Raw genomic sequence first — 27,658 nt, 5'->3', positions numbered from 1 at the left:
GTGGGCCTGGGATGGAGAAGACAGCAAACTGAGCAAGCCCGGGATACACAGCATCCATCCCTTCATGGTCTCCACTTCAGCTCCTGTCTCTCTTCCCTCAGTGACTATGACCTGGAGGTTTAAGCCAAGGAAACCTTGTCCTCCCCTCGCTGAGTTGCTTTTGGGCATGGTCTTTAATCACATAAGTAGAAACCAAACTAACGCACCAGGCTTTGGCCAAATCCCTGCTCAGAGGAGTCTTGAGTTCTCCATGCATAATAACCCTCCCTAGCTCGTGCCACATTGCCAAAAGATGGTCACAGGTGGCTCCAAGCCCTAGTTCTGCCATTTGGGGCTGTTTGAATGAGCTCAAGATGCCTGACTCTAGACTCCAGTGTCCGACCACAGAAAACAAAGTCAGCCTCACAGGGATCTGTCTCCTACGGGGTGCCAGCAATAGCCCCAGAAAGCAGTTTCTAGTGTTCTGGATCTTTTCACAAATGAAGGAGCCATGGGCACAGAGTGTGCTTAGCGAGGTTTCCTATGTTCTCAAGCCTCGCTCGGTCTCATATGAAGCATATACACGTGTGTCCTGACGTTCCACACACTGACTGCAGGTCACAGCCAATTTCAGAAGTGCTGTCTCACAGGTAACATTTGCTCTCCTGCACGCAAATGCCAATTAGCTCAGTTCCTGGCACTGAGAAAGCTCGTGAGAAACCTTACTTATTATTCCTGACAGAGCCGATAATACCAATTGGTGTCACATGGGTCCTTAAGAGAAAATCTGACAGGAAGGGGAGTCCTCTTGGTGCTGCTTTCCCAGAATCCAGAAGCCAAGGGTACAGAGGTCCCTCCAGGTGGTCCCAGGCTGGCTGCCCAACACCGGCCCCTCAACTCCGCTACTAGACTAAGAAATTCAAGGCAGCACTTGCCAACCCCAAGAGCATTTTCCTACCCAAAAAAGGAGCCACTTTGCTAACTATGTTGTTCAGCCAAAGGCTGGTGCAGCCTCAGAAGTCCATTTCAGCTTGGCACGGCTCCTGGTGACTTAGAACGGCAGACGGCGTGAGTTCAGACAATGCCCTATTCTTAACAAAATAAAGCCCAGGCAGGGTCCTAGGGCTGAGTGAGGCCCATAAGTAGTGGATATTATAGGGTTCTCCCCATGTCACCCTGGTATCCTTACTGCCTGTCCCTTGTGGACCAGACCCCTCCTCCTCACAATATACACTGGCTGAAGGCTACTGGGGACACTAGATTCCCTTGGCCTGGGGACCTCTGCCCAATGTGAGGCCTCATCTCCTCTGTGGTGGGCTCACATCCCTGCAGTCCATGTTCCAGATGTCACACTTGGGGAGGTCAGCCCATGCCGAAAGGGTGGCATGCTGGGGACCTCATCTTGTATGTCATCACACTGAACATGCCTTTGTCTAATTCTTCGGGGGATTTTGTTTCAGGCAGCCTCCCCTGTCTGTATCCTGAGGATGGCAAGCGAGTTCCCAAGACCCATTTGTCACAGTGTGAAGGGTGCCCTGGGCCGTGGTCTGGTTCTGCTGGAAGTGGACCTTATGATGACGGCTAACGTGAACACCTACACATCCTAGATCATCTTCCCGCAGTGCTCCACGCAGTAGGTACTGTCGAGAGCCCATTTTTACGGAGGAAAACTGGAGAAAGAGGCAGATAGCCCGGGAGCCTTGGCGACAGAAGGATGGAGCTGGAATTCAGGCCCAGCAGCAAGTGCTCAAACTCGGTGCCAAGCCAGCGCCATTCTTCACCTTGGGCTGTTGTTTGAAAGGAAGGAACAGCTGAGACGCAGCATGCGAAGCACACAGCGTTATGCTCAGCACAGAAAATATTAGTATATTAGCTGCTCTTTGCTCGAGCCAAGAAGGATAAAAAGTATTCTGGGATGGCTGAGTAGCTGGTTTCCATTAGGGAAGCCATTGTGTTCTCTGCCCACATCCACTGGCGGGGGTGCGGGGACTGTGGCAGATGTCTGGTTGTGCATCTCCTCCTCTGGCCTGTGCCCTGACCCCATTTCCAGCACAGGGTGGTCCCTGTAGCCAGGGCTCAGGAGCGGCTCACATATTGGCTGGATGCACCAGAGAGGCGTGAAGCAAAAGGGGTGCCTAGCTGGTTTGCCTCTCCGTCTCCTTGGAGCGTGTGTGAGCGTGTGAAGGGGACACTGTCCAGTCACTGTCACAGGTGATTTACACCCACACGGTCCTGGAGAAGCTGAAGGGAACCCTGCCTTATGGAGAAGCACGCTCAGGGGCAAACAAGTCACACTGCCACTCATTCAGCGAGAAGGAGAACCCAGGTCCCAGTGCCAGTACTGCTGGGTCCGGCAGGCTGTACTACTGAGCTACCATGGGGCTATCTGTGTAGTTAGTCACAGACGGGGATCTGATGAGGGATGGGTAGGTGTAACCCTGAGGTGGAGCAGAGTGAACTCTCCTGAGCACACCAGGTCAAAATCCCATGGCCCAGACCCCTTTGAGCCCAGGACCTGGGACGCAGTGGAGACCTACCGCATGATGCCCAGGGGGTCGAGCACCTCTTCCTCCTCCTCTTCCTCCAAGGACTTCTCCACATCCTTGTTGCTCAGGCCCAGTGTGGGGGGCTGCATGTCATCCTGCTGCTCAAAGAAATCAAAAGCCTCATCGCTGTCCCCTGGCTGGCTGGCGGTGTCACCCAGGACAGAGGGATCTCTAGTGGCAAGGCCTGCAGCTCCTGCAGCCCTGGTTCCTATGGGAGAAGAAAATGAGAGATTGACGTCCACTTTCAAGGTGATATCTCCATACCCACCCTCGGGAGCCAGGTTCTGAGGGCTTCCTGAAACTTCCTGGGACCCCAATTCTGAGAGGCTGGGAGAGGGCCAGGTTCTGTGGTGTCCCCCTCAGGGATGCTGGCACCGTGGGAGGCCGGTGCGGCCTAGCCATGGGGAATGTCAGAATAGGCTGAAGGTAGGAGTTTCAGAATTTCTGTGGCCTAGTATTGTGTGAACTTTGCCCAGGGAGACATGGACAACTCTCTGCTCATCCCAGATAGAGGAGCACCTATAGAAGAAAGGGAAGAGTCCACCCATGTCTAGCTTGATGTGCTGAGTTTAATTGGGGTTACTTACAGGAACGTCTTATAAGCAGCTATACCATGTTTTAAAAAAAAGGGACTCCTTCCTTCCTAACAGCTTGTCTGTCTGTCCATCCATCCATCCTGCCCATCCATCCCTACATTCATCCCTCCATTCACCCTGCCCACGCATCCATATAGCAGCCCATCCATCCTGTCTGTCCGTCCATCCATCCATCATCCATCCATCCATCCATCCATCCATCCATCCATCCACTTACCTATCAGTCTGTCTGTCACCCAGGGAGAGGTGGGGCCTTCTGAGTCCCTCCAACATCCAGGAGGGAAAGTAAAGGACCCATTTTTGTGCTTCACATACAGGTTAGTCATCACAGCTGCTATGAATCCAAGAGAGCAGCAGCTGTGCCATGCCAGAGGACAGCATGCCACAAAACTCAGTCAGCTCTACCACAGAAACAGCCAGGCCAGTGCCCAGCAAACCCGGTGGTGAAACACACCAGCCAGCCAGTGTACAATGAGGCTTGAGCGGGACCATCTCTTTCTCAATGCCTTGCTGTAGTAAATCCCCGCCAGCAACTCTGCCGACCTCACCATAGGCAGACAACTCCAGGAGCCTGCGTGATCAGATTTCTACCCGAATGAGTGCGGTGAGCATGTGGGAGATTCTAGAACAAACCATGACAACCCCAGGACAACTGGGCTGACATCAGTTCTCAAAGCATGAAAGGCAGGTGTTTGTGGTAAGTTCAGTTCAGAAAGGGGAAGCAAGCCCCCAGAAATAGAGGCCTGGTATCACTGCGGCATCTGCACACGTAACATCTGTCTGTGAAAGCCTGGGAATAAACAGACAGTCCTCCCCACGGACACTTTGAGAAGCATAGGTTTGGACTGTTTGTTTGTTTCCACGCAAGCCACTTTTTGAAACCATCACTTAAAAAGAAATCACTCAGCCAGGCATGGTGGTGCACACCTTTAATCCCAGCACTGAGGAGGCAGAGGCAGGCAGGTATCTGTGAGTTCGAGGCCAGCCTGGTCTATGTAGTGAGTTTCAAGACAACAGGACCAGATAGTTAAGCTCTGTCTTAAACAAACATCAGTCAGTAGTTAAAAATCCTAAAAAGCATTCTTCTTTCACATTTGGTTTATGGGAATTACGTCCCATAGAACCGTAGAAGTGGAGATCCATGAGATCAGAAAAGAGCAAAGTTAAAGGGCTGTCGGGAAAAGGAAGGGGGTGAAGAGAGAGAGAGATAGGCACCAGACGTAGGTGTGCCCTGGCCCCATCATCCAGGGATGAAGGGCAGATGCTCACTCAGGGGGATTTAAGTAGACAGGAGTGCTGGAGGGTGCAGTATTAAAATACCACCCCCTGGATAACAGGCTCTGTTTGAAGCATCTCATGTGTGTAAGTTCACATACCCCCAATCTCCATCAGTAAATTACTTCTCTTATCGAGAACACCGATTAAAGAGGGAAGGGAAGAAGGGTATCCTGATACTATAAAGACGAGTTTGAGGTCCATGGAGTTGGCTATAGGAGTGCCAGATCACACCTATACTCTCTCTGTGGGGTATGGGCTGATTGTGATATCCACAGGGGACCCAGTCAGCAGGTGGGGAGGCACAGTGTTCTCTGGATGTCACAGGCTGCCAGGTCTGATTGGCAGAAGGCAGAGGGATGTGCACACGCAAGTGTCTAAGGGAAGGGAGATATATAATGAGATGGCTAGGAAGGCCATGGCGAGGTCCCTCTATGAATACCTGCTGGCATCTGGAGGTTAGTTCCTTGAGGGCTGGGGCTCCTTCTTACCATCCAGCCCAGGAGGAGGTCACTGAGGCCCAAGAGCTTTGCTAAAGCTTGCAGGGCATGGAGGGCGGCAATGGGCTGTCCACTGGGTCACAGTGGTGGTGGTGGGGTTCTGGGCTGCGGAGACCTCAGGGACACGGGACAAAGCCTCAGGGACACGGGACAAAGCCTCAGGTACCTAGGAATTCTAGCAGCTCTGGGCTGCCGGCCAACTGGGCATCCTTGGAGACACAGCGCAGAATTTCATCAAACATGGCTCTCCTTTCCCGAATGTCAGACTCCCCGACAAACAGGACCTTCCTAGGCAGCGGGGGCAAGCTGGCTGCCGGGTAATGATTGCTCAGTTTCTGGTAAAACTCCTCGATCTCGCTGTATTTTTTGGAGACCTGGAATGAGAGGAGTATGTGGTTTCCTGAGAGAAGAGCCAAGGGTAAGAAACTTCCTCACCCTGACCAGATATGTGCCCAGAGCAGGCCCGCCTATGCCCGCCTGAGCTGTGCTGCTGTTGCCCCCCAGCCTCACTCTCTGGTCCCCAGAGAGGTCTACAGTCCCAAAGGAAGGATGCAGGAGCAGAGTCCTAAGGCATGGCTGCAGGTTCTGTGTACAGCCCTTTACAGGGACCTATGTGTCCTGCAAATGACCACGGCCTACACCTATTCTGGTCTATCTGAACCTGCCCAGAGTGGGTTCGGCACCTGGCAGGTGACGGCCATCTTGCGACAGCACTGTGAATCACTTTTTCACAGCACAGACATCTTGATCATTCTCTGACTTGACCCGGCCTTCTGGTGGGGCCTGTCCTGCATGGGGCAGAGCCAAGAACTGCCCAGCAGGAGTCCCTGACGCTTGGGTGACACATTGCCTGCTGCTGCCACCAGGTGTCCCCTGAGTCTCCAAAGGCAGCACTCGGCTCACTGCAGATCACAGGCTAACTGACCCGATCGACTATAATCGCCGTATCCACCCCCTCCCAGTTCTGCACCTCCCCACAGCTTAGCGATCACTGCTTTTTCATAGACTCTTGCTATGCATGTGCTGACACAGAACTCTCTAGCTGGCTCTGGGCTTCATGCAGTGAGTAGCCACAGCCCTGTGCGCTTGTACTGGGATCTGTACAATCCATATGAGCTCAGATAAAAGTCACGTGCCTTATGTCCTGGCCTTCCCCAGCACCCTGGGTTTCCTCAGTCCCAGACTGGTTGGTGCTTCCCTGGAGGGTAAACCCATCTCCACAGGACATATGTGGCACCGTTGAGGATGAAGGCATGGATGACCCGCACCCCCAGACCTGGCGGTACCGTCTTAAGTATGCACACGGTTGTGTGACTGGACTGAGGGTGGTCCCATCACAGGGACTCTGGAAGGGTGTGGTCCACAGCTCGTTAACCAGAGTACCACCCCATTTCAAGGTCCTAGACACCAGGAGCTGGCTGTGCAGTGAGTGTGGCAATGAGGGAGCTTCAGAACCCTGCAAACGGGGAGTCCCCTGGGATAGGAAGCTGTTTCCTATAGTTCCAAACTGGCTCTGGAACTTTCTTGGGAAGAACTCTAGAGGAAAGAGTAAGAGGATCCCCAGGGCACCAGTTTCTCAGGTTCCCACCTGAATTCCTGGGTTTTGGGGCTCTTGCAGCGGCAGCCAAGCCACAGTGGGGAGTGAGCACCCCCTGCTGGCCCTAACTGCTCCCTGCAGGCTCAGGCTCCAGACCCACAAAACAGGCAGTGTGAGCCTCAGATGCTTTGGCACCGTCCAGGGCTCCCTCACCCACTCGTGTTACAGGCAGAACATCAAGCTGCCAGCAAATGTGACAAGAGCGACAGGGAGCTAAAGTGTGAGTACCAAAATACCCGGTGACTGTGTGTGGTAAGCACTGCGGAGCACTGGGTTGACAGCGATGCTACCTCACGGTCCTCTGGTAAGTGTACACCGACTACGCAATCAGGGTTTACAGGTACAGTCATACTTTACCTGAGGCTGCCAGATCTCAGATACAGTGCCTCCCCCCGGTGTGGGGGGCTGGCTTTACGCCATGGATAGCAACTAAATGCTTGCTTTTATTAAAAAGTATGTATCTAAGGAACGTATACGAAATATGAATTCTTTTAGCTAACTCATAAAATCCCAAGGGGATAACTCTGGGCTACACCCTTGGATACCACGGCAAATGAGCTTTCCTTTGCCCTCTTAGGTATTCAAGATCTGCGAAGAGCTGCACCAGCCTGTATGCGCATGCCCACGCTTTGGACACACCCCAGCATGCTTTCCACGGGCGCGTGGGCATCACTGTTTGGGGCAAAGCAGCACTAGTGTGGCATGTGAAAGTGTCCCAGGTGACCTTTCATTCACCCTGCCCTAATGTTCGGTCCTCCGTACAGGACAGAGCAGGCTGCACTGGCACCCCAAGTGTCCCCAAGATGCTGCCTCTCCGTCAGGCCCCGGCATCACTCACTCCCTGTCTGCTCGGCTCTGAATGCGTGGGTGCACTGAACTCAGGTAATCTGAGGTCAGGCAGATTACTAGGAGCTGCAAACGGCCTCCGAGAGGGAATCCACTCCCACAACACAGCAGACCTAGAATTGGCTCGTGTTCCACCTAGGTCCCTAGGTTCGACCTAGGAGTTGATCTAAGGAGCAGTCAGATGAAAAACAGCTCGGTTGTGGAACGTCCCTTAAGGAAAGATTTGTGACTTACAGTATCTTTTTTTTTTTTTTTTTTTAATGTGCATTGATGGTTTGCCTGTGTGTATGTCGGTGTGAGGGTGCTGGGTCCCCTGGAACTGGAGTTACAGACAGTTGTGAGTTGCCCCATGGGTGCTGGGAATTGAACCCGGGGTTCTCTAGAAGAGCAACCAGTGCTCTTAACCTCTGAGCCATCTCTTCACCCCCTTACATCATTCTTATAAACTTGGTCCCTCGCTGTCACGGAGCTGTACACTCATCATTTTCCTTTCGTTTCAGATGCCTGGAGTTGTGGAACCAACCTGCAGCAGGCTGCGCCCTCCTGGTTCCCCTAACCTTATCCTTCGATCCTGTCTTTCCTGCTCACCAGGTCTGGACCAAAGGGTAAATAAATGTGGGAACACAGCACTCCTTTTTTGAAGTTCTCTGTTCACCCAGCCTCACTTTTCTGCCCTGATGCCAGACCCAACTGTTGCTGGCTTGCTGGCATCTCCAGGATTTCTTCCTCGGCTCTTCTCCCTGCTATCCGCTCCTAGCTCTTGACAAGACTTTCAAGCTGATGTCTCAGGCCCGGCCCACTTCTATGCTGGGCTTCCTGAGTCGACCCAATGGGTGGATAGCGCACTGACCAGTCTCGAACCTGCTCTCCGTCAGTGTTGCTGACCTTGAGAATAGAAGCTGCACACTGGAAGTACCTCACACTCTCCTTGCCCCAGCTACTGCTTCTGCAGCTTCCAGCCTGGCTGCTTTCTGTGTTGTCCCCCCAGGGCCAGGCTCCTGGTCTCCTGATCCCAGTGCCTTGCTGTTACTAGACTCTCTGGTTAAAGGCAGATGGGACCGTCACGTCTCTGCTTAAAATGATTTGTCTGCAAGACAAGTACAGGTCCAGCTGTGTCCTGCATGTCCCCCACCCTTGTGTCCTCCCAAGACCATGATCAACCGCTCAGAGGCTTCAAATTCTCAGCCCCTTCCCAGCTCCTTTGCCTTCTTTCTGGAACACCTTTCACTTCTCCCCTGCTGATCACACCCTCCCCCCACTTCTCTCTCAAGACAGAGATTTTCTGTGGAGCCTTGGCTGTCCTGGAACTTACTCTGTAGACCAGGGTGGCCTTGTGCCTCCGAGTGCTGGAATTAAAGGCTTGTGCCACCACAGCTTAAGACCATCTATTCTTTAAAACACAGTCCCGCCTTCACCTCTTCCAGGAAGTTTCCAGAATCTTCTCTTCTCTCCAAGGAACCCCCTACACATTCCCAGTCTCCCCTGTGCGCCTATCATATCTATATCCTTCACAAGTCTGCCTTCCTGAGGACTCGCAGTATGGATCTCCTCTGATGTTCCAGTCATCCCACAGCCTAGCACTCTAGACCCTAGGGAAGTGTCAGCATGCTGATGCTACTGGACCCTGAGGGGCAGACATCCTGCCCGGGCACCCTCAGAGGATCATGGCTACGGCCCTCTGCTCACCAAGAACTGGACAACATCTTCGGGCCGGTGCTTGGCAGACTTGAACACAGCCAAGCGGGTCACCACTAGGATCTGGTATTCCACGTGGCCGGACATCATCTTGCCCCGCACTTCCTGGTGCTGTGGCACGGTCAAGTCAAGGCCTGTGTGGACATTCTGCACTTGCCTGTAAAGTGAAGGAAGGCAGGTCAAGATCAGGTTCAAGTCAGCAGGCTTGGCCAGTGACGTGCAGGTTGGTCAGCCACCCATACCAGGAACTGAACTCTGCATTCTGTCCCTATCCCCTGTGGTGTTGACCCCAGCGGCTGAGCGAACTGGCCAATAGGAATCACTACGTCTCAGGCTTGGTTTCCTTGTCTTTGCACCTAGGGCTGAGCTGGATTAGAAAAGCCCACTTGTGCTTCCTCTGCCCCGTGTCCAGGCAACCCTGCCTGATCGGCACAATTACACTCCCCTGTCCCTCCCTGAAACTCCTGACCATTAAGTTCAGGTCAGAGCAGGAAGCCTGGGAACAGGACCTCATCCCAGACACAGACTTCCCAAGGTCCCTGACGGCATAAGCATCATCTCGAACTTGCAAGAATGACAGACTTGGGTTACTGAATCATAAGCCTGAGGTTTATTTGTTTTTATTTTTCGCGACAGGGTTTCTCTGTGTAGCTTTGGTGCCTGTCCTGGAACTAGGTCTTGTAGACCAGGTTGGCCTCATGGAGATCTGCCTGCCTCTGCCTCCAGAGTGCTGGGACTAAAGGCGTGAGTCGCCACCACCACCAGTAAGCCTGAGGTAGGTTAGGGCAGATCTTAAACAGCTTAAAGTTTTGGATGCTATCTTACTTCATTTGCATCTGTTCAGCTCTGCCTTCAGACACAAAGCAGTCACAGACAACACCTGCACGGTCTGGGTGTGTTCTTGTACAACTGGAATGGTTAGTTCCCGCTGCCGAGGCAGTTACGTCACCTGTCGCCAGGTGCCTTTTTGTCAGCTATGTGATGTGTGCATCCTTTAAAAGTGCCCGCCAGGCACAGCTCGCTCGATTGCTTCTCTCACCTCTCTAGTCTGCTCTCTTTGGCTGTATGCCGGCCCCTCTCACGTTTTCACTTCAAGACAGCTGTTCATTCTTTCCTTGCCCCTTGCTCCCAATAAGCCCCTTGCACTAACTTGCTTAGTGGCATACCTTAGCAGGGTTCCCACTTCGCCTCTCTCCCTCTTTCTCTCTCACTCCCCTGAGACAGGAGCTCTCTGTGTAACAGCCCTAGCTGCCCTAGAACTAACTCTGTACCAGGCTGACCGTGAATTCACAGAGATCTGCCTCCAGAGTGCTGGGGAAAAGGTGTGTGCCACCACCGCCAGGCACGCCCTTCTTTTTTAAAATTCCTTCAGAAATGGCAAAAGCAAGTAGTTGGCAGCATGGTTCAGGAGCACTAAGCCAAACCACTCAACTGCCGTGTGACTACAGGTCCCTAGAGTCCCACTGCCCACGGCTTACCATGATCTGGCTCACACCACCCCCCATAGGCCTCAACCCGACTCAGGGCCTTCCATGACGCCCCAGTCCAATGGTACCCCAATTCCTACCTGCGACCCGGACTCTTTCTTCCAGGCCATCCTGCCTCTTATCTAACACCTCCGTTTGACTGTCAATCATGGTCTACAATGAACCCGTCTGAACAAATGCCCATTCCCCTGTCCCACCTGCTCCCCGTCCCAGGAAGCAGTAAGCTCAGGATGGTAGCCCTACCACCGATCTCCATGTCCTCCGCCTCCCTCACAACCTCACCGGATTCAGAAGGCACAGAGAACCTAAATAGCCCTCAGCCCCTCTTCCCCTCAGTGGGGTTGCTCCACCCCAGCTCCACCTGGATTCCAGGCAGTGCCCGCAGAACATGGGTGCAGCAGACACAGGGTCTCTGTACCCCGAGTCATGGGGCCTCTCTGGCTGTGCTTTCCCATCACACTGAGAACCTTTCTCTATTGCGGGCTCTCCAGGGCCACCTCCCACCCTCAATGCTCTCTCTCCTTCAGGACACTGGCCTCCGGACTGTGGCTCTTGCTGTCTTCTCAGCTGAGCACAGGTTAAGATTTCCTTTCTATAGTTCTCTCCCTCAGGGGGCTTCTCAAGTGTCTGCTCACCTGCCGTTTCTCAGAAAGATGTCCCTCGACCACACTGTATGAAACTCGAGTGGATCCCCAGATCTCCCGTCTTTTCACCTTCTTCCTTAGCATTTACTGTCCTTGACATAGCTTGGATTTTCCTATGGCCCACCTGTTCCCACCAAAGCCTCACTAGCATATCCTAAAACCTGGACCAGCCGGGTGGTAGTGGCACACACCTTTAATCCCAGCACTCGGGAGGCAGAGGCAGGCAGATCTCTGTAAGTTCGAGGCCAGCCTGGTCTACAAGAGCTAGTTCCAGGACAGAGAAACCCTATCTTGGAAAAAAAGAAAAAAAAAACTGGATCAGTATCAGGCACAGAAGAGGCCTCTGGGAAAACACCTGCTGATTGGATGCATGCACGAAGCCCGGGAGATGTCCAGCAGAAGAAGGCTGGAAACGTCAGTTGATCCTGGGTCCAAGGCCACCTCAGCACTTGCAAAGGTGTCACATTACTTGAAGGCAAGCTCCCAGGGTCTACTGTGACTATCAGAATGGCCTCTGCCCTCACCACCAGCAGCACTCTCTGTAACACCAGTCACTGAGGGAAGCCACCACTACACTTCCTAGGCACCAGCGCCAAGTTCACGGCCATGGGTCTGCCTGGCGTGGCCCACAGGGACATGTACTGCTCCCATGCTTACACTTGTCTATATGGAACCTCCATCTACAGAAAGGGAAACTGAGGCTCAGTGAAAGGACAGAACTCACAGGACAACAGGGATACCTGATCTAGCGCAGATATGGCCGAAGCCTCATTAACCAAACCAAAAAGCTTCCAACAACAGGGGTTATGTACAGAATTAGACATTTCGAGGCAGGGAGCTGGGAGTATAGCTAAACCTGTGAGTGTTATGTCCATTTACACAATAAGTTTATGTAGGGAGAGCAAAGGCAGAGTATACGAATATCCTTGAAGTTCGCCATTTTAAAGTTACTTAAAAACTGAAGTACAAGTAGGACCACTCTCCTTCCAGCTGGGTTCCTTAGGGGTGGCTCTGGGTGCTGAGCACTGCCTTTGGCCCTAATGCGGAAACTCATGACCTCTCTCCAGCGCCAATGGTCAGGGTCTCAGCTTTACGTGGTGGCGCCCAACAGCAGCAGTGTTCCCAGGGCAACTGGAACTTACTGGCCCCTTCCTCCCGCAGCACCAGCCACCCCGGTGCCCGCACGACCAGCTTGTTTGATTCACCTCGTCCCTGGTGCTTAGCGTCGGGCTGGTACACACAGAACTAGCACTGAAAGGTTTGAGGGATCGGGAGAAATGACCCCCAAGTACGCAAGGACAGGGAATGGCCCCTTATCCCGGCCAGTGCCAGTCCCAGGCCCTTCTAGAGTCTTGGATGAGTGCTTGGCCTCAGCTTCCTTGTCTGTAAAATCAGGGATACTAGATGGCGCGCCACCACACCAGCAGGGTAGTGGGGTGCACCGGAATAAACCGCCAGGTTGCTAGGGTGCCCGGGACGCAAGGGTCGGGGGTCTGGCTCACCTGGAGGTGACAAGCACCGCCGGGGACTGCATGTTGGCTGCGGGCGGGTGGACGATCACGGGACCGGGCGTCACCAGCGTCGCTGCGTTCCGGCCCCGCCCAACTCGGGCTCCGCAGCCCCTCCCCTGCTCTGGCCCGCCCCCTGCTGGCGAGTCTTGCACCTCGCAGCCTCCGTGGCCTACGGGGTAGTGGGGTGCTTTGCTTTTCAGCCCTCCGCAGATGCCCCATAGACACCTCATAAACTTGTCGCCTGATGCCATTTAATCCCAGTACATGCTTAGGCCTCTAAGGCGATAGGACTGCAGCCGCTAGTCCTCAGTGCTCGCTGCAAAAGACTGCAAAAGCGCTCTCTCCTCTCCTGGGGTCGGTTTCACTTATGCAATCAATCACCCTCTCCCTTTTCCCCTCTCCCCTTCCCGTTTATCTCTCCTTACCCCTCCCCCCGCCATGGATTCCTGGGTGGAATCACCAAGCTTGCATAGAAAATGTTTTCACACACTGAGCCATCGCACAGGCGGGAACAGAGGTTTTAATGCACCCTCCTCTCCTGTCCCATCCTAAACCCTCCTCTCCTTTCCCCACCCTTTCCTCCCATCCCCCTTCTTCTTCCTGCCCATTGCAGAAAGAAGTGGAGTCGGAAAGGGCTTTGCAAAGGAGCAGGTCCTAGAGGACCGAGAACTGCTGAGCCAGAGTGGGGGCGATATTGTGTGGGAGCTCCAGAGACTAGGGGATCAGCGGGACCTGAGCAGAGGAGGCAAGCAGGAGTCCGGGCAGGAAGTACTCAGTGTTTGAGCTTAGGACGCTGCACTGACCTGGAGACCAACTTTGGTCATCAGAGAACTGCGCACAAAGGGATGTCCTTGTGCGTTAGTGTGAAGATTGCAGACCTGCGGAGCACTTCAGAGTGGGGGAACCACGAAGGCTGCTGAGCTACAGAATAGGTCACAGGTGTGAGAACCTCAGGAGATGGGGGTGAACAGAGGAGTCAAGGTGCTGCAGTGGGCTGAGATGAGGCTCTGTCTTTAGAGCGCATGCCTGCCATACACGAGGGCATGAGCTTCATGCCCAGTACCAAGTAAACCCATGGTGGTAAGTCCAGCACTCAGGAGGTGAAGGAAGGAGAACCAGAAGTTCGAGGTCATCCTCTAGTGCACAGTGAGTTTGAGGCCAAGTCAGCCTGGGGTACTTGAGACCTAGGAGAGAGAGAGAGAGAGAGAGAGAGACTATAAAAAGATGCTGCTATAGTGCTATAGTTTAGCTTGTGGCTTGGACACTTGGAAGAACCCTGAGGTGGTATAATGATGAGTCTGTTTTGGACAAGAGAGACTGCAGGACCTGGGATGTGGAGATCATTGAATTTATAGTCAGGACCTGGGATGTGGAGATCATTGAATTTATAGTCAGGACCTGGGATGTGGAGATCATTGAATTTATAGTCAGGACCTGGGATGTGGAGATCATTGAATTTATAGTCAGGACCTAAGGACATAAGACTCAGAAGTGGGTGGAAAGGAGACAAAGCAAAGGATCTGGGTGGCACCCTTTCCCACGAGAGCCCTGAAGAGCTGCCTTGAGAGACCCTAGTGGGGACTCCCCACGAGACCTCAGGCTGCTAGCATACCCGCCACCAATACTGTGTGAGCCAGTGAGCTGGGCTTTCCCATGCACTACAGGAATCTCAGCCTGCCTGGTGCCTGCCAGGGGTACCACAGGATTCCTGTGAAAGTGACCCACTTCCTTGTTAGCAATTCCATTTCGCCTTCCGTGGGTCCCACAGGTTCCAGTGCATACTGTGTACAATGCCTGGAATGTGGGATCTAAATCTGATACTGTGTGCTTCCTGCTCAGCTCCATGGTGCAGGCAGTAGTAACAAGGACCATGTTGCATAAGACTCCTCCCCGCTGTGTGGGTGGACCACTCCATGTGCCCATCCCCTGGAGGGGAGTTAGGCTTCCAGTGCTGTGGAGTCTTAGTTCAGCAGGGGATGAACTCTGACCTGCCATGTCCAAGCATCCCCTTTGTTTCTAGTGGAATGGGCTGTCTTAGGACCTGCTCATTTTATCTGTTCTTTCACTGATGCTCATAGCAACTGAGAGAGATGGAATGTATGGCAGGTGCTGTGGATCAAAAGCCGCCACCAACAGCCTTCCTTCTGCTTTGACTGCTTTGAGGGCCAGAAAAGGAAAACCTTTCACATTCCCTTGTGGCTCAAAGGGGGCATGGGGCTTACTTCTGGAGTATATAGGGGAGTCCCTGCTGCTCTCCCAGAGGACTTGAGTTTTATTCCAACCACCCACATTAGGTTGTTCACTTCTGTCTGCAACTCTAGCTCCAGAGGATCTGATGCCCTCTTCTGGTCTCTGCAGACACACACACACACACACACACACACACACACACACACAATTTTATTATTTTTCCCCCAAGACAGGGTTTCCATGTGTAGTCCTGGCTATCCTGGAACTTACTTTGTAGACCAGACTAGCCTCAGACTCACAGAGATCCGCCTGCCTCTGCCTCCCAAGTGCTGGGATTAAAGGTGTGCACCGCCACTACCTGGCTTTACCAGTTTTATGGAGGCAGCTCCCCAGTTGAGGTCCCTCTTCCCAGGTGACTACAGCTTGTGTCAAGTTGACCAACACTGACCAGTGCTGCTCCCTTCATCTTTGTGTGTCAAGAACAGAAACCCTGGGTTCTATGACCAAGGTCGGAGGGATGGACATTCCAAATTATTACACAATAAGCTTTGATTCCAAAAGTCCTTGTTGATTTTTAATTTTGGATGTTCTCATAGTTACTGTTCTGTTGCTGTGAAGAGACACCATGACGAAGCTAACTCATAGAAGAAAGCATTTAATTGGGAGCTTGCTTCCAGTTTCAGAGGGTTAGTGCATTGCCATCATGGCGGGAAGCAGACAGGCAGCTGTAACAGTGGCTGAGAGCTTTCCTTCCTGATCTGCAGACAGCAGGCAGAGGGAGAGACTGGACCTGGCATGGAAGCCCACCCCCCGTGACACACTTTCTTCAGCAAGATCACACCCTATCCCCTTTCAAAGAGGCAGAGGATATTAGACTTGGCCTGTTTGGAGAGATAGTGTCTTATTATGCAGCCCAGGCTGGCTCAAAAGTCAAAATCACTTTGCCTCCTGAATGCTAGGATTATGGATAGAGGTCATCTCTATCAGGGTTACAGAGGAAGTCCACAGTAATGGTGGCTTGAAGGCCAGGTCCTCCCCCACACCTCAGTGTGTTTCTTTTGGCCTCACTGAGTGTGGTCATCTCTTCTCCCAGGACACCTCCCAAAAGGGTAGTTTAGAGGCCAGGCTTAATCAGCCAGGCGCTGTTACATACTCTTGCCAGCAGATGGCACTATCTGCCAGTCCTCTGCGGTTTGTCCCACCAAGGAGGCACTGAAAAGCACCTCTAGGAAGGGCTCTGGGAAAGAAGCTACCTTCTCTCATTATCTCTCCCGCCTCCCTCACAGGGTGCTCTGGGCCACAGAGTGGCCACACCCAGAGGTCCTAGACCTGGGATTTGAGGACCCCAGTGTGAATGCCAGAGCTGTTGCTTGGGGCAACACGGGCAGCCTGGCCGCCTAGTTACAGGTTAAGCATAGGAAATTCCTGCAATTTGAGGAAGACTAGCCCTGGGCATACAGGAGTACTGCTGGCAGAAGCTGCTGGAATCTTTACTTCTGCTGCCCCAGGTCTTTCTGGGAGAGACTTAAGCCTTCCAAGGGGCTGGTAGAGGAGCCAGAGTTATCAGAAGAGAAGGAAGAGGCAACTCTGCAGGGGTGGGGGGTTGGTTGCTGTCACCTCTCTCTCTCCATCCCCCCTCAGGGAGACCTAAGCCAGGACCCACTCTCCCTTTACCCTCTCTCTGCTCTGGATTGGAGGTCAGAGGTCATGGGGCGTCCACACAGAGGACACACTCCTGGTCCTGCTGTCGTGGTTCCTCCATCCTTCACTATCCCTAGGATGACATGTGATTGTTAAACAGTCTCACAATAGTTGGCAAAAGGCAAAGCCAGGAAGGGCGAGGGACTTGCAGCCAGAGGTTCAAGGGCTTGAGTTCAGGTCTCGGGTTAGTGGGTGCAGCCAGATCTGAAACCTGGACGATGGCAGCCCAGGGATCGCAGTGTTTTCCACATGGAACTGACATGCGAAACACACAGTCCTGACTTGCATGTCGACAACAGAAAGAAGGGCAGCCAGGACCCAGTGTTCCTCCGTGCAAAGAGACCCCTGACTGGGAAGAGAATTACAGTAGGAAGTCTCTGTCCTACCAGAGCCTCTTCCTCAGGGACCCCAAAGAAGGAAACCCATAACTTCTATGGCTTTTTCATCTGGTCCCCAACCTGGGCACCAAAGGCAGGTTGTCATCCCAGCTGTCCGCCATTGCCACCTGGGCTACAGTAGGAAGGCTGGGAGGAGGCAGGCAGCACAAACTTTGGTCCAGGAGCACAAATGCCTGCTACAGACTGAGCTTTGGCCTTACATCTCTCACGGAATCCTTCAAGTATTAACCCTGCAAGTATTGACCCTGGCCAGGGCGTTCCTTCCAGCTCCCAAACATCCCAAGGGCCCAGATTGAGCTCTGCCCTTCTGGTCCAGAAGAAGGAAAGAACTGCTTAGGAAGAATAAGAGGCCGTGTGTGTGTGTGTGTGTGTGTGTGTGTGTGTGTTGCATGCGTCCCCCATGCCCAAGCAGCTTTTAGATAGCCCTCGACCTGCACAGGCCCAGTTTGGTATCCAATGCAATTTTAAAGTAAGGGGAGCGGGTGTGGTTCAGGCCCTCAAAGCCTTCTGACAGTTGATTGTCTATTTTCTGGACTCATACTCTCTCTCTCTCTGGGATTTGTCTGAATTGAATTAACACAGACTGGCGACCTCTCTCCTCAGCGCAGCCCGCTCTTTAGAAACAGAGCTAGCCAAATCAGAGCCTGCATGTCGGCATGCTCTGCATGCTCATGCGCCCCCTATTGATACGGAGGAGCTGGAAGCCTTTTCACCCATGTTGGATGGGTGCTATAACCCTAGTGGCTCCAGAGCGCTCCCTCCAGGCTCGTAACTACCTACAAACATACCAGTAGCCTGTTGCCTTTTGCTCTCCCCATCTTGAAGAGATGTGATGGCTCGCCCCCCAGACGGTAGAGTCCAGTCTTGCCTTGGTTTGGGTCTGACCACCCTAGTATAGGAAAAATAGCAGGAAAGAGGCGTCATTCCGGGCAGGAGAGAGGGGAGGAAGCTGGGCGGGTACGCCCCATGCCCCACCATCCAGTTAAGAAGAGTACTCAGGTCTTGGGTGAGGAGAGGGTGACACGGTGTCTGAGGGTAGGGAGGCCTACACCGCTTTTGGTGCTAGCCTCCAGCTGGTGGCCCTCACTTTGCCACACCAACTCCAGTGTCGTCTGTGTGACATGACATATGTCATTATGCCAGATGGGAGCTACGTGTCCCATGGGATTAGGCTTCCTGGAGGTCAATTGCAGACAGCCTGGTATTAGCCACCGCTGAGGCATAGACGGGTTTCTTTAGTAACTGGCTATATGGAATATGAGCTTTGCACAAATTCTTTCATAATAATGATATTCTATATATATACAAGACAAGGATTATCTCTTCAGGAACAGCTCTGGGATAAGGAAGCACAGTATGGGAATGTATAAGACTACAGCAGAACCTTTGTCATACACAGGGTGTATGATGAGCAAGGGAATAGATGGGTTAATGTTGATGGACAAAGACTGTTATATTATACTTTGAACTTTATGGATAGGCTTGCTAGACCCCAACCCCTATAGTGTCTGCTGCATAAGAAGCTACTAAATAGTATATTTCAGTAGGTGCAGAGAGTTGATTAGGCATATTTGGTCACTAGATGAAATAAACAAAGGGCTAGAAAGAGGAAAGGCCATGATAGCGATAATGAGACAGAAACTTTCTATTCATAAGATGAAACCACTTGCCTGAGGTTTACATTCCCAAGGACAAGATTTCCTCTTCTAAGGATGCTTTATGTCTAACACCTGTTCCTGATAATGTACTTTTCTTAAATATTGCTGATGTGACTAAAAGAAGCTTTCATACTCTGCCAACTAATGATACATGACCTTCTGATTTGTTCTTTGTTTGAATACTATATAATGAAAACATGAATTCAGTAAAATCGCAGCAGATTCCAATCACTCTCTTGTGTGTTGTGTCTGTCTGTCATTCGCCGAACTTGTGCCTTCCTGTTACCAAGACCCTGCTTCTCCCACGTTCTGAGTGGCTCCCCTGAGCCGGTCTGTAGCATCACTTGGCAGGGACTGAAACAAAATGCAGCAGCGAGGAGAGGCGGCTCCTGCCCTGAATTGCGGGAGACAGGCCTAAATTGGGGGGCTCAGAACTGCGGGTCGAGCGTTTAGCAGGGGGCACTGCTCCGGGCGCTGGGCCGGGGTGGGATGGGAGAAGGCTGGCAGCGGTTTGCTGTGCACACTTCCACCGTTATTAAACACCATGTTCAAAAGGGGACTTCCCGGAGCGGAGCCTGTGTCGCGCTGCAGACCAGCCCACGGAGCCCATGGACCTGAACACCGCCACTGCGCTGTGTCTCTGGCTGCTGAGCGCCTGCCATCCCGGTGGCGCGGTGGCGGGCAGACCCTCGTTCAGGCTCGGAGTCCTTCAATTCTCCAGGCCGCTGCAGTTCCCGTGCCCCACTACTGTGCGCCGCGCTGCGGGCTCTGGCTTCAGGAACCGCTCGGTGGGTGGTGCCACACCACTTCAAGATGTCCAGCTTTATTGGAGTCTGGCTGGAAGGGGCTCCGGTCATGGCAGCCACGGGGTACCGTCGCGCGGACACAATCACCGACTTTATAGACGCAAGGTACTTTAGGTATCTTCTGCGACAGTACATCGTGTCTGCTCCTGCCCATAGACGAGTTCGGGGGAGCAAGCTTCAGCTCCATTGGATTCAGAGCCATGGCCTCAGGAATCCCATCTTCAAGTGTGAGAAACTTCGAAGTCAGCGCATCCGAAATCTCTAAGACTGGACTGTGGCTCCAGGCAAGGCTTGGCTTCCGAGGGCTGAGGGAATGAAGGTCTGTTTCTCTGTCGTCGAACTGTCAGGTCTCCCTCAAGCTGGCGAGAGAAGTTCAAGATCCGCTTCTTTGGGGAAGGGTTTAGAGTGGTCTTGGGCCTGGAGCCCTTGGAGAAGAAAGAAGGACAGGAGTGGGGACCCTGAAGAACAAGGATTAACTGTGACGGTAGGTAGGTTCCTGTCTCCAGGGGAGGATACACAAATTGAAGGAGCTAAGGGGAAATCAGAGTAGAGAAACAGGCATTGGATGGAAGCAAATTCGCCTCCCTTCATACGAGGAAAGCGAACTTCCAGCAGGCCATGTGGGGTGGATAGTGGCTTGTGTGTGGGAGGTGAGTATGGGTGCCAGCGATCTGTTGGCAGCCAGGCCCCAGCGGCCAGAGTCCAGAGCTCGGTTGTGTGGGGAGGACATGGATGCCTGAAGTTCAAATGTTCTATTTTACTCTGTGCTGGACCCTCCAAGGTAGTATGTGGACAGGACTTGTGAGGTAGTTGCTGTGTATCATCTGGCTTTTATTAATCTCCATTGAAGTCATTAAAGCAGACAGATAGGGAAAATTTAACTAATTTCGGGCGGAAATGCAAGCAATTTTGGCCTTAATTCTACCCAGCCAAAGATCTAGCTTGGAAATCAGGAGGGAAAGGAAGACAAATAGTCCAGGAAAATAAAGTCCGGCAGCCACCGAGAGTCTGCAGGCCATTGCCACCAGCGTGGGAAAACAGGCAGAGTCCACCGTGCGGTAATCACCCATCTCAGAAACACATACAGTAACCGTGCACAGACAGCTTGCTTTCTGCTCCATAGAAATCCTGGGCTCAAATGGCCCTTAGGACCGGCATGCATCTTCAGAAGGTCTGTCACCGTATTCGGCACTGATTCACCGATTCACAGTAAGAGCCAGTCCTGGCACACAAAATCAGGGAAAACTCCAGAATTATATAAGGTGCTCCCAAGATGCAGGTGAGAGCGTGGGAAGGGCCCTAAGATCGTAGAATCATCAGACTTCTTAGGGCTGGCTTAGTGTACTGTGTTATAGAACCAACTAGGTCCTCTGGTGGAGCTCTGCTTGACCAGCAAGACCCAGAGGTGGGCCACCTTTCCTCCCTCCCTCCCTGGAGAAGCAGGGTGAGGTGGAGGCTGCAGAGAAAGTTCTTTGCTGGGGGTGGGGGGAATCGTGGCTGCGGACACAGCCCAGAACCTCTGTCTAGTTTGGTACCACCAGCTTCCCTTTAGAACAGAGTTGCTTGAGCCATACACCCAGACTGTAGACTTATGGCATGAAGACCTGGTGTCCATGGCTGGTGAACAAATCCTGAAGGTGGGGGGAGTTTCTGCTTGGTCTCTCTGATGGGGCAAAATGAAACCATATGACCCTCTAAAAAGGTAACGCCTTGTCTGCTCTTTGGTGGAATTTAAACTTTATTTTTTCCTTCCTTCCTTCCTTCTTTCTTTCCTCCCTTCCTTCCTCCCTCCCTCCCTCCTGAGCCCATCCGAAAGAAAAAGGGCCGTGTCCAGAAATAAATCACATTAGAGCTAAAGACTAAGCAGCGCTCACTGTGGCAGCCTTCACCACCACTAATCTTTCCATGAAGGTTCGTTGCATCACACTGCATTTCCCCTTCCCTTTGGTGGCTGTGTGAGCACCAGGAGAAGCCAAAAGTGAGGTCGAAGAGGGTGACCAACAATGAAAGCTCAGGGCAGACTTGGGAGAACCTGTCACTAATCTGGGCCCTCATTTCCTTTCTGCTGAAGGGACAGGGTGACCTGGGGGGAGGGGATCTGTATTCCGGTGCTGCTGTGTTTCGTTTCTGGACTATTCTCAGGGTCTAATTGGCATGGGAAACCGTGGTCAGTGAGGATGTCTAAGGGGGAAATGAATTTAGGGTATGGGAGGCTCACAGCTCTCTAGGGTCACTCAGCCCAGCAGCAAGGGGCAACTGTCATACACAACAAGTCCCTAGGAAAGCTCGCACCTTCTTGTGCCCACTTGGCCAGAAGTCTGACTTACCATTTAGGCAAAAGCAAGGCGCTGGTGCAGGCAGCAGAACTAAAGAGGCCTTAGGGTTCGGTTTGGGGTAGCGGTGGTGCGCTCCTGGCCCTACGGTTCAGCGATTAGGTGTGCGTCTGTGGTTGCTGTGGACGGCTGAAGATCTTAAACTTCAGGTGTAGGAAACAAGCAATGATCCCTTTGCCCGGGATCAGATTGACAACATTTCTTCTGGAGCCCAGATGTAGCCACTGCTGCCCGCTCCTATGGGCCTTCTTGAGATGTTATGTGTCAAGGGCAGAAAGGTCAAACTAAGCTGCCCCGCTGCAGATACCCAACCATACTGTGCTCCACTCTTTCTGTTTCTGTTCTTCCAAGCAGAGGAATAGAACCAGCGGCTGAGCCCGGCCAGAGCTTTCTACTCGATGTATCCAGCCTCCCCCCAGGGAGGTAGTGAATGCTGAGCCTGGCGTGCAGCACTGGAGGTCTCCAGAGACAGACCCGGACAGTGCGACTCCTCTCCGCTGCAGCATCTATACGTGTGTCTCGCCTGCCATACTTGCGGACTGCCGAGCCCCTAGAAGTCGTGTGCTGGGAAGAGTTGGACTTGACAGACGCTGTGCACAGCCACCGTCGCGAGCCCTGCGTCTCCTGCAAGTTCATACTTCCGGCTGGCCAGGGGTGGCAGTGGCAATGACTCTGGTGCCGAGGAGCGAGGAGCAAGGAGCGCGAGCTGCTGGTGAGCTCCTCCAGTACACAGAGGAAAAAAAGAGTCTGTTCCGGGAAATCCGCGACCAGGCCCGCGCGCTCCAGGCTACCGCAGAACAGCCACCGGATCTAGGACCAGGAGCTGGGGAAGCAACAACTCCCGGTGGACCCAGGCGCTGACGGGTATCCTGGGAGCTCAGAGCTGCAGTGGAAGGGATAGGGTGGGAGTCGCTGCAACACTAAGCCTTCGCACGGGGACTTAAGGAGCTGGGTTGGGGAGTCTGGATCATTGCACCATTAGACGTGATCTTCAAGCAGTACAGGGACAAGGTGGTGGAGGCCTGCCGCTGTAGGTAGCATGTCTTCTGGGGAGGGCCTTGTCACTCAGGACCCCAGATGAAGAGCAGCCCCGACCAGGCCAGAGGAATGGTGCATATGGGCTACTCCAGAACAGAGGAGAGCACACAGTTCACACTCACATTTCCGCACTACACACACACACACACACACACACACACACACACACACACACACACACACGCACACACTTGCCAGGGACGGCAGGTGAGAAAAGTCTTGTGCAAATGTGACGACTGATATCACAGCTATGCTTGTTTGCTAACATCCATACAAACCGCTGTCTCTTTAAGAAGGTGTCTGTGTTTATGCTGCAGTAATTGACACTAAATCCAAGTTGAAATGTTATGGTTAGCGTTGGATTCTTCTTTTAGTTGGAGGAGGTGTGGCACCATGGGATGGTTGAATTCCTACTCCTGGACCCTGAGTCCCACTTCAGGGCTGTGGTACCCAGATTCTCTGGAGGTATGCACTGGGAATCTACAAAAAGTAAGGAACCACTGGGGGAAGAAAGCACCCATCCCCTCTACAAGCCTGATGTGGTGCTGTCTCGGTTTTGAAAAGGAAACTTTATCCAAAGAGGGGGTTGTGTTAATCCCGACTTAAAAAAAATCAATTCCAATTAGGAATGGTCTGCGAAGTAGAAAGGATATTTTTCTCTTGGTGGTGTGAGTAACAGGGTAGGATCTGCAGGGTTTAGAAGCATCTAGAGGGTGGTGCAGGAGGAAGTTAGCAAAGGCTGCACTTGGGTAGCAGAGGCAGCCTAGGGTGCCAAGAGGATGCCCCAAGAGGCAAGAAGGAGGCTGTCAGGACTTGTGTGTCCTGGGGCTGCTCCAAGGGGATTGAAGCCCATTGGCCAGGAAGGCAAAGCCCCCTCCAAGAGGCGATGGGTGCTTATGCTTTGCTGTGGAATCTGTGCTGGCTTAAGTGTGCCTTCCACTGTGCGTGTTGCTGTTATATTTTGGCAGTGTGACAGCGACGGGAAGTGAAGCCACACATAAATGTTTTTCTCAGACCCAAACACACAGCCTGGACCTGAAATGCAGGAGGTACTTACTCCTAGACCGGTAGTTGTGGCCCTTCGTGTGGGATGAGCAGGGTGCAAGCCTGTCTCTCATCTCCAGAATTCCTGCTCTACAGAGGTGTTTGGTTTGATTTCTTGTTGCCTGTCCATCCTTTGGGACCTCTTGTCAATGACTGGGAAAGAGAAATCATTTGGGCTGCACCTGCTGGGGTCCTTCCAGGACAGTGTTGACTTCATGCTGCGTTTTCTTGTTAGGGAGAGTGAAGCACAATTACTACTACTACCACTAATGATAACTCGGGGACAGATACTGGGGTTTAACCTGAAGATCTGAAAAGCAAAACAGACAGCCACTGGTTCTTGCCTCGACCTCAGTCCAAAATGGAGACCCAGCCTCTAGAAATCTTAGAATGAGACTGAGATTGAGAGCCATCTCCTTCAGTTTTATAATCCTCTCTAGGGAGGGTATTAAAGGAACTGGTATTGCCCAGTTTCTCTGGCAACTAGTGTGGCTACTGGGATTAAAGGTGTGTGTTACCTGCCTAGTTTTTAAGAAAGTATTTATTATGTATACAATATTCCTTCTGCATGTACACCTCTATGTCAGAATAGGGCACCAGACCTCATTACAGATAGTTGTGAGCCATCATGTGGTTGCTGGGAATTAAACTCAGGACCTCTGGAAGAGCAGCCAGTGTTCTTAACCTCGGAGCCATCTCTCCAGCCCCACCTGCCTGGTTTTTAGTGGTTGATCACTGAGGCTGTTTTACTCTCAGATCTTCAGGCAAGCTTTATTTGTTAAAATAATATTGAAATATCACTCCAGGAGAGGCATTAATTCTGCCCTCGTTCTGGATGCCAAGGTCCAGGATGGTTTATAGGTATTTTCCTTCTTAGTGGTTATGCTACACTCCCTACAGACAAGAAAGACGAAGATTTAAACCCAACTAATTTATTTAAGAACCCCATCTGAGTCATTTTCATTTTGTAAAATTTTCCAACAAGATAATAATCCTTGTGTAATTTATTTTTAAGACAAAGACTTCTCTTCTTTTAGAATGTGAACTTGTATGGCTGTGAATAACTGTAACCAGAAAATGCAACAATTTCAGTTCTTTCTTCCTTCCTTCCTTCCTTTCTTTCTTTCTTTCTTTCTTTCTTTCTTTCTTTCTTTCTTTCTTTCTTTCTATCACCAAGTGGCTACTCTTGATAGGATTTCATCTTCCTATGGTGACTGGGCAGAGCAGGACCCATCCCACTGCAGAAAGCATGGGTTCTGCTCCGGAGGCCGCATGGCTTAGCCTCTGAAGACTAAAGGCATAAAGACCATCGAGTGGCTTCTCCTTTGAGGCCAATGACACATTTCAGAGCAAATACGCCAGGCCATTCTGGCTTGGTCCTCCAGACAGCTCTTCCTTAACTGTTGCAGCTCCTCTTCTGACAGAATGTAGTGTGCTCTTGGCTCCTCCACTCACTTCTTCCTACAGAGATGCAGCTGTGACATGACCCGGCCCTCACAAAGGACTATGACCAATATGACCTTCAGAGATATGAAGTCCCATCAGAGTGACTCACCTTGGTGTCAGGGATGGCAGCAGCTGCCCAGTTTGGATGCAGTGTTCCTGTAGTACATGAGTGAAAGTCTCTGTGGTCATGTTTATCTCCTACAAAAGGTCCATCTCATTTCTAGTCTCTATCCATTTGGAGTCTCTACCCTTCTCTAGGCAAAGAATATTATCTGTTTTTTTCTTACTTTGGTGTTGGGGATCAAATGTAGGATCTTATGTGTGCCAGGCCAGCCCCACCACAGCATGGATGTAACTCATACCCACTAAACTGTACACTTCAAATGACAATAGAATTTCATGTATTTTACTACATTCTTTTTTAAATTCTGGAACCATAACAAAGAAACCTTGCAAAGTTCACAGCACTAGTGAAAGAGGGTGTAGACTTCAGGTCCAGGCATTTCATCTCACCGAGTTTTCTTGACAAGCCCGTTCTTCTGCCGTCAGAGGACATCAGCATCAGTTCTGATGATCTTCCAACAGGTCTGAAATATCGGCCCCTGAGATTGTGACTTCCTGGCCCACACACGTCTTTCTCATGGATAGAGTAAGGACACAGCACCTCTGTTCCACCATAAGAGATAGGATCAACCAGCAAATTAAATACATGTCAGTGATTCTTGACCTGCCTTGATCCTTGAAACTAAAGGAGACATTGTGAGGCATGAGCATGGAACCTTTAGCCAGTTAATGGGCAAACAAAGACAGGCATTTTGTAGAGGTGGCACTGTTCCTGGATGCAGAGCCACAGAACAAAATGTCTTTATGGATAGGAGATCCTCTCAGGTGGAAATTGCAAGAGCCCAAGGAGAGGAGCCACCCAGGCTGCACTGCACAGCACACATGGCGGATGTGCACAGGGTAAAGGAGACTTGCCTGCCTACCACCTCTTTTCTCCCCTCCATTCTCAAAGGACACTCGTCCAACCCAGACTTTCACTCCAATAGTAGCACAAAATGACTTCCTGTTTGGTTCATGACATCAACGTTTGATGGTGCCCACAACTGTTGCTAGGCCAGAGGTGGTGTATGACCTGGGCTTGATCAACTAGACTGGGGGAAAGGATTTATATGTAACCCATGTTTGAAGGTCAGGTCTTTTAATAGATAGATAGATAGATAGATAGATAGATAGATAGATAGATAGATAGATGGATGGATGGATAGATTGAGCAATGAGTCAGTCTGAAGATGAAGCAATGGCCCAAACCATCATCCTACAGACCCTAAAATGGTTCCCCTGCAGTGGCACACTTCTGTACCTCTACCCATAAAATGGGCACCACCATCCCATCACTGCACTGGTTTTTGTCACACATTTGCCCTATGCTCCATATTATACCACCTGTCTCAGTTCTTGGTACAGTGAAAGATGTTAAGAGGGTATGTTAAGATCATAATAAAAGCAGCATAACACACACACACACACACACAGAGAGAGAGAGAGAGAGAGAGAGAGAGAGAGAGAGAGAGAGAGAGAGAGAGAGAAAGAGAGATTGAGATTTTTTCATCAGGCTCCAAACCAGCAGTTGATCCTGGTATTCTGTTGGAGCTGTCTGTGGGCCACAGGCTAAGAACTAAGCAGCCTCCCAGAAAAAGAGTTCAGGCTTTGGCATAGAGGGAAGAAGGGTTGCTGATATTGAACACAGCCTCTACAGAACAACAGAGAAGTCAGGGAATGCCATACAAGTCTCTTACAGATTGGAAAGTACACTTATACTCACATTCACCCAGTCATTCATTTGGCACCAGCACAGACTGCCACATGCCAGGCCGCAACTTGAATGCACATATATAATGTTGTCTATGTCTTCATCGGTTCAGCACCTTGAAAAAAAGGCAGAAACAGTCCTAGGCCTGATGACCTGACACAAAGTTTAAGTTCATCCAGCAAGAGCAACCTTGAGTATTGCCAGTGTCCCAGAACCCTGGGTCACTGGTTTTGTAAGGTGCCATGTCTTGTAAATGGACTTAACCTTGAAAAGGAGCCAGGTTCCACCCTGATGCCCTCTTCTCTTGTCTGTGGCAATCGTGGGCCTGGCTCACATTCTCAGGGATGTGACTGCTTGACTTATCTTTCTTATTTCCCACAGTGCACAGGGGATAAGGGCAGTAGGCCCCCTGTCACCACTGATATATTCAGTGCCCTCTGGATTTTCCCCTGTCTACTTCAGGGTGATGTAGGGTTCAGATATGTACTAAGAGCACGTGATGGGTGAAATGCAGGTGTGTGGCATGTGAAAGTTCAAGGGCAACTCTCCAAAGCC

General features: G+C 51.7%; 1 protein-coding gene and 1 pseudogene across 2 annotated transcripts in view; one reads left to right on the top strand and one right to left on the bottom strand.

Moving 5' to 3' along the window:
* The window catches only part of Hs1bp3 (HCLS1 binding protein 3), a 34,806-nt gene extending 22,006 nt beyond the window's left edge, over positions 1-12,800 (bottom strand). The window contains exons 1-4 of one of the 2 annotated variants that reach the window (XM_075983977.1): positions 12,668-12,800; positions 9,026-9,191; positions 5,063-5,270; positions 2,517-2,733 (exon numbers count right to left, since the gene is read on the bottom strand). In XM_075983977.1, the coding sequence (XP_075840092.1) occupies positions 2,517-2,733; positions 5,063-5,270; positions 9,026-9,191; positions 12,668-12,699 (623 nt within the window). In that variant the 5' untranslated portion in view covers positions 12,700-12,800. Of the gene's footprint in view, positions 1-2,516; positions 2,734-5,062; positions 5,271-9,025; positions 9,192-12,370; positions 12,461-12,667 lie in introns of those variants that run through there. The other variant, XM_075983979.1, reaches the window with a different exon arrangement.
* A 9,201-nt stretch (positions 12,801-22,001) lies between these two features.
* The window catches only part of LOC142855368 (growth/differentiation factor 7-like), a 36,476-nt pseudogene continuing 30,819 nt past the window's right edge, over positions 22,002-27,658 (top strand).

Source organism: Microtus pennsylvanicus, chromosome 8 (genome assembly GCF_037038515.1).
Source record: "Microtus pennsylvanicus isolate mMicPen1 chromosome 8, mMicPen1.hap1, whole genome shotgun sequence".
NCBI lineage: Eukaryota > Metazoa > Chordata > Mammalia > Rodentia > Cricetidae > Microtus > Microtus pennsylvanicus.
The sequence above is the reverse complement of the archived record's forward strand: the minus strand, read 5'-3'. Positions and strand labels throughout refer to the sequence as shown.